The sequence below is a fragment of the Papio anubis genome, chromosome 11 (assembly GCF_008728515.1).
Source record: "Papio anubis isolate 15944 chromosome 11, Panubis1.0, whole genome shotgun sequence".
Taxonomy (NCBI): domain Eukaryota; kingdom Metazoa; phylum Chordata; class Mammalia; order Primates; family Cercopithecidae; genus Papio; species Papio anubis.
Genome location: NC_044986.1, coordinates 30,947,019 through 30,953,218, shown reverse-complemented (window position 1 = coordinate 30,953,218; position 6,200 = coordinate 30,947,019). Strand labels below are relative to the sequence as shown.

At 49.0% G+C, this 6,200-nt stretch overlaps 1 protein-coding gene across 5 annotated transcripts in view; it reads left to right on the top strand.

Annotated features, from left to right (window-relative positions):
- Nucleotides 1-1,132: 1,132 nt before the first annotated feature.
- Nucleotides 1,133-6,200, top strand: part of SUFU (SUFU negative regulator of hedgehog signaling) — a 132,478-nt gene continuing 127,410 nt past the window's right edge. For all 5 annotated transcript variants that reach the window (XM_003904190.4, XM_009215262.3, XM_031652112.1 and 2 more), the window contains exon 1: nt 1,133-1,519. In XM_003904190.4, the coding sequence (XP_003904239.1) occupies nt 1,338-1,519 (182 nt within the window). In that variant the 5' untranslated portion in view covers nt 1,133-1,337. The remainder of the gene's footprint in view (nt 1,520-6,200) is intronic.

The window sequence follows — 6,200 nt, the reverse complement described above, 5'->3', positions numbered from 1 at the left end:
TTGTTGCCCGCCTAATTTAAGACTGGGAGTCGTATTTCCAATGCACAGTACCCTGGGATTTGTGGTCTCCCTAGATTAAACAGCCAGAGACACAGGTTGATGGTCATGTTGCATGCCTGGATCTGTAGTCCCTTTGAAGGAGTTCGCAGTGCATACTGAGGTGTATAGTCTTCTTGAGTACTTGTCTGTAGTTCGGTTTGGATTGGTCGTAATTCATGGATGTTTGGATTTTGCAGATCAGTCCTGCCACTCCCCACAACGTTCCCTTAGACAATATAAGGTTCTCATGCTTTTATTTGGGTCTATAAGACTAATAAACATCTCCTAGCACCTCACACTCTAACGAAAAGGAAATGTTAACACACGTACGCGACAGGACATATTCCTACAACATAGGAAAACAATTTAAATTGCATAAAATTAGCTTTAAGGAAAAAACCTGTACATTGTTGTTGCTTTTTGGGTTTTCTTTTTTTCTGCATAGGTGTAAACTTTATAACAGGCTAACATTGATCCGAGGATTGGCAATTGGAACTACTGGTATAGGTAATCTTTTGGTCATTAAAACATCATCTAAGGGTTTCAGGAACTGCTCTAGTATCTCTTTAATTTTCATGAGGAGCTAGAATTGGCATTGACGGTTGAGAAAGTGGAGGTGAAGAGAGGTTATGTGTCACTGCTTTCAAATGAGCCCAGTGCATTTTTTTCTTTGGATTATGTTCTTCCCCAGCCCCCTTCAAATTGCAGGAACCTTTTTGTCAATAGCCCTAGAAAATATTAGATTTATTATAATCTATTAATATTAACGCCCCATGGATTAATGAATCAATCCATTGTCAGATTTATGTTTAAATCCTAGTTAGCAGCGCGTCAGCAAAACAGTAACAAATCCTTTGTTGGCGCACTTCTTGGTGCTTTCGTGGGACCCTAGCACCTCAGAGGGTGCTCAGCATCTCTAAACTTGGGTTCCTCCTAACACTAGGGGGAGACCAAGAGCCTTGGGACACTCCCAACACAGGGAGGGGGGAGGGGCCTACTGTCAAGTCACGCCGTCTCTGCCTGTGACTAGCACAGACACTAGCCAATGGGTGCTCGGATAGGGCGCGCCGGCGCCCCGCCTTCCTGAGCGCCCCGCCGCCCCGAGGCACCCTCTGGCAGACTCCGCGGCGGCGACAGCCTGGGCGGACAGTGCGCCGTGCGCAGGCGCGGAGCTGGACCTCGCTGCAGCCCCCATCGCCTCGGGGAGTCTCACCCACCGAGTCCGCCCGCTGGCCCGTCAGTGCTCTCCCCCTCGTTTGCCCTCTCCAGTTCTCCCAGTGTCTGCCCTACGCGCCCCGATGGCGGAGCTGCGGCCTAGCGGCGCCCCCGGCCCCACCGCACCCCCGGCCCCTGGCCCGACTGCCCCTCCAGCCTTCGCTTCGCTCTTTCCCCCGGGACTGCACGCCATCTACGGAGAGTGCCGCCGCCTTTACCCTGACCAGCCGAACCCGCTCCAGGTTACCGCTATCGTCAAGTACTGGTATGCTCTGGGCCGCGGGGAGACGGACAGGCGCGGGCTGGGAAGGGTTAAAGCGCCGAGGGCGAAGTAATTTGTGGGAGGCTGGGAGGAGGGGTAGAGAACGGTTAAAGCACTTGGAAGGAGGGCTTCCTGCTGCGAGGGAAGGAGTTAAGGCTCAAGTTGGGAATGGGGACAAAGGAGTTAATGGAGCCTGTGGGTAGTGAAGGGTTAACCGGGTTTAGGAGAATAGAGGACTAGGGTTGTGTGTAGGAGCAGAGAGGGGAACGGCATGAGCGAGGGAACTAAACGTGGTGAAAAGAGGGGGCGCCTATAGGGGGTCATTAGTGGGCGAGGGGAAGCCAAGCGGGGGCGGCAGAAGTGGGATGGGAGAGGCGAGGCGGAGCCTGGGGAGCATTTGAGAGGGTTTTGGAGGAGCGAGGCCGGAGAAGCTCAGAGGGCAAGAGACTGCATAGGATGGCAGGCGGGGGGCGGTTCGGGGGGCCCGGGGCTCTCCTGTTGGAGGTAGGAGGGCCAAAGATGAGGGCCTGGTGCTTGTGGAGAGATGAGGAGGAGGTCTCCTTTTAATACCTTCCCGATGAGCTCAGACGTCGTATCAGGGTAAAGCTTTTGCTTTTGAAGTTTGACGGAGCAGCTCTTCCTGATAAACTTCTTGCTTACTCTGCACTGTTCTCTTTCTCCGTGCAGAGCTTCCTCCTAGCTCTGCAGCGGCTTTGCTTTAGGACATTAGGTAGAGAGAACCATGGTTTGGTTTAGGATTGAAAGGGACCACAGCTTCCCACCTCCATTTGGAAATAAATGATGGAGACCCTGGGACTCCAGCAGGGAGGAATTGTGCAGTGGGACATAAAGAGGAGCTTCTTGACCATGGCCTGCAGTTTCTCCGGGGAGCTGAGAGTAACCCTCAAGTAGCTTTAGGGTAGGAATGGTCTTTTCTAATTTCCCATTCCTGTTTGCAACCTGTTTCTTCCTGCAGCATTTGGGCAAAACAGATGTTCTGGGGACTCTGGAAAAGAACCTGTCCTCATGGTCTTGCTGGACCAAAAACAGATACTGGTTGAAACTGTCCAGGACTACATTCATGCAGGCATTGTGTTAGATGATCTTCAGTGAGTCCTGAAAGATGTTCGGCAGCTGCTTGGGGTGTAGCCAAAGGGTAGACCTGAAGGGGCAAGTGGACATCTTTGCTGGTTACCTCTCCTTTTAGAACTGAGTCTCCCTCTTGGTGAAAACCTGTTACTTCCCCTGGACATGGATTTCAGTAGGCTGTGCAGGGCTGAGGCCAGCTGCCTGCGTCAACGGGAGGATGCCAAGAGGCCAACAGCGTGGAGGGCCTGGGGACCAGCCACCTGCTGTCTAGGAAGGGTTGTAGGGAACAGCCTCCTCTGTTGGAGTAGCCAGGAGGAGGTAGAACTGGTGTCACAGTCCTCTCTGGCTGGCAAACAGTTCTCTGGTTGAGAGGAGTTGTTGAAGAGTGCTTCTGAGTGGAAAGCAGCTCTTGCTAGCTTAATGACCCATTCTCATTGTGCCTTTATATTTAACTATGTGTTGTGATGAACTTGTTGTCATGTGTCATGAGAAAGGTAGGCCTGGGCTGGGCACGGTGGCTCATGCCTATATTCCCACCACTTTGGGAGGCCTTGAGGATCCTTTGAGGCCAGGAGTTCGAGACCAGTGTAGGCAACATAGCCAGACCTTGTCTCTGTTATTTGAAAAACAAAAAAGGAAGTGGGCCTGGCTCTGCCATGCTGTTTGTTCAGGCCTCATTTGAGTGTGAGGAGAAATCCCTACACAGATTCAGGCAACTATTTTTATGTCACACAAGTAGCCATAAAGGATAGAATTGCATGTTAAAGGTATGATAGTGTTTGCAAAGGACTAAGGGCAATTTTTTTTTCCCTTCCTGCTGCAAGCTTGTTAACAGCCGTATCTTCAGAGATGGGCCAACATGTGCTAATGAAGAAAAGGGATTGTACAGCACTTTGTGAAAGCCTTGCCTAGATGCAGAAAAATATAAAGAGAAACAGCACAGTGACTGGTACTTTCTCTTTTTTTTTTGAGACAGAGTTTTGTTCTGTCACCCAGGCTGGAATGCAGTAGCATGATCTTGGCTCACTGCAACCTCTGTCTCCTGGTTTCAAGCGATTCTCATGCCTCAGCCTCCCAAGTAGCTGGTATTACAGGCGCACACCACCATGCCCAGCTAATTTTTGTATTTTTAGTACAGGCAGGGTTTCACCATATTGGCCAGGCTGGTCTCAAACTCCTGACCTTGAGTGATCCACCCACCTCGGCCTCCCAAAGTGCTGGGATTACAGGCGTGAGTCAGTGCGCCCAGCCATCAGTGACTGGTACTTTCTAAGATGCGGAGGGGTTTGCAAAAATAAGATCCTGAAATTCATTTATATTCCTCACATTTGGGATCCCACGAGGTTTCTAGCAGGATGACTGACCCAGACTGTCTGGGTCTGTCTGTGGCCCACGGTAGCTTGGGATTCATTTTGCAATAGCAGGGTGGCTCTGTGGCTAGTGATCCCTGAGTAGTGGGGACTACTAACTGAAAGCTTTCTAACTGAAAGCTGAGACTTTGGTGAGCAAGGATCAAAGCAGAGAGTCAGAACCTGTACTCATGGCCCACTTCAGTCCTGCAACTGCCCTGCCGAGAGAAGTTGGGTGTTGAAGGAATTAAGTTGAGGGATGCCCTGGGACCTTGGATAACATCATTTGCTAAGTGTAAAATATGATTTTTTCCCACATACTCATCTGGCCTCTGGGTAGTAGAACAGAATACTCTGCTTGGGGACAGGGTTAATTTTGTCTGACTCTTGGTAGTTCCTTGCAGTTGTAGTTTTAAGGTTAAGCTTCTCTCCTTGATGTGACACCTTATGGGAGACCTGGTGAGAAAGAGGGCTTCAGGGATGCTGCAGATGGAGCAGAGAATGGTGAACGCAGTTTTGCGGCTCGGTGCAGGATGGACCTAGGCTGTAGCAGGGCAGGTTTAGAAATTTACAGCAGGAAGCTGGAGCAGGTTTGGGGCCTGTAGTGTCTCCCATCTGCTCTGGAGTTCTGTAGCTCTAATGGGGTCTTTCCAGGGATCTCTACTCTTTTCTTTCTTCCTTTGCCCCACAAACTTTTCTAAATCCAACCGGTTGTAGTAGTCAAATGATTTGTTGAAATCAGAGTTAAGGCAGACATGGAGAGTTGTCCATCTTCCTCAGTTGAGATGCTAAGCTATTTGTAGCAACTTTCTTAGAAGTTCTATAAATAACTTAGCATTTCCTAGCAGAGAATAGGGATTTCTACAAAGGCAAATAATGTCCTGGTAAAAGAGGATGAAACAAGACCTACTGGTTTTAAATAGTGTTTAAATTGCCTGGTGTTGGCAACATTGACTGGGATCACTTGTAACGTGTCTTTTATTTGGTTGGTAGCTTTCCGCCAGCATGCTATCCTGGTTGAAAAGTGTACTCCGTTGATGTCCCAGGGGCAGGTGAAGCTTTTGCAGTCTATGGAGTGGTCAGATGTTTGTGGCAGCTCAAGTGCTGTGTTTGTGGGCTAAATGCAGACTTCCTTCCACTGGTTTCTATTTGGTCTATTTCTCTAGCTACCAAAATTTCTTATCCATTCTAAAGGATAACAGGATTTTTTTTTTTTTTTTTTTTTTTTTTTTTTTTTTGACGCAGTCTCTCTCTGTCGCCCAGGCTGGAGTGCAGTGGCATGATCTCGGCTCCCTGAAACCTCTGCCTCTGGTGTTCAAGCGATTCTCCTGCCTCAGCCTCCCAAATAGCTGGGATTACAGGCACCTGCCACCACGCCCGGCTAATTTTTTGTATCTTTAGTAGAGATGGGGTTTCACCATATTGGCCAGGCTGGTCTCAAACTGGTCTCAAACTCCTGACCTCAAGTGATCCACCCACTTCGGCCTCCCAAAGTGCAGAGATTACAGGTGTGAGCCACCATGCCCAGCCAAAACAGGATTTTTTTTTTTAAAGCACTAATTACTAAAGGGAACTCTTATTGTATTATATTCTAGGAGTGAGATAATAACTGAATCTCTTCTGCAGCTCCTTCTCAGTTGAATGGTGGGGGAAATTTAATGTGGTCCTGAGAGGCCCCAAATCATTTACCGTCCCAGCTCTACCTTTGAGGTGGCAGTCTCTCCTGGGATCATTTTCTGGGTGCAGATGCTCACAGGGCGCAGTTTGACTCCTGCTGCAGTTCTCTGTGCAGAACTGAGTTAAGCCTAAGTTTGGCCTTTGTCACTTGCAGTGATAAGAGACCAGCTTTGGTCTATGTGGTGCAGGCTGGTGTCTGCACGGACTAGAGGCTTCGGGTTTGTTTAGAACAAACTGTAATTAACAAGGGCACAATATAGTCTTTCAGGAATTAGCTGTCTAAGAGGCTGGAGTGGAGCAGAGCCTCTGCTTCCAGGAACAATGCCCATTGGGGATGCTCGGGATGGTCTTTCAACAGAGGCCAATTGATTGACTGATACACCTCTTGCCTTGAAGCTTGCATGTATACAAGCACCACAGAAGAGAGATAATCCCTGCTAGTCTCACTTGGGATCAGTAATTTGAAACAGGAGAAAGCAAAATGGGCAACCACCCAGTCTGTTTTATGTCTAAAAGAGGTCTAGTCTTTCAGGGGTAGGAGAAGGGAGCTTCTTATGCTTGCAGAGTTG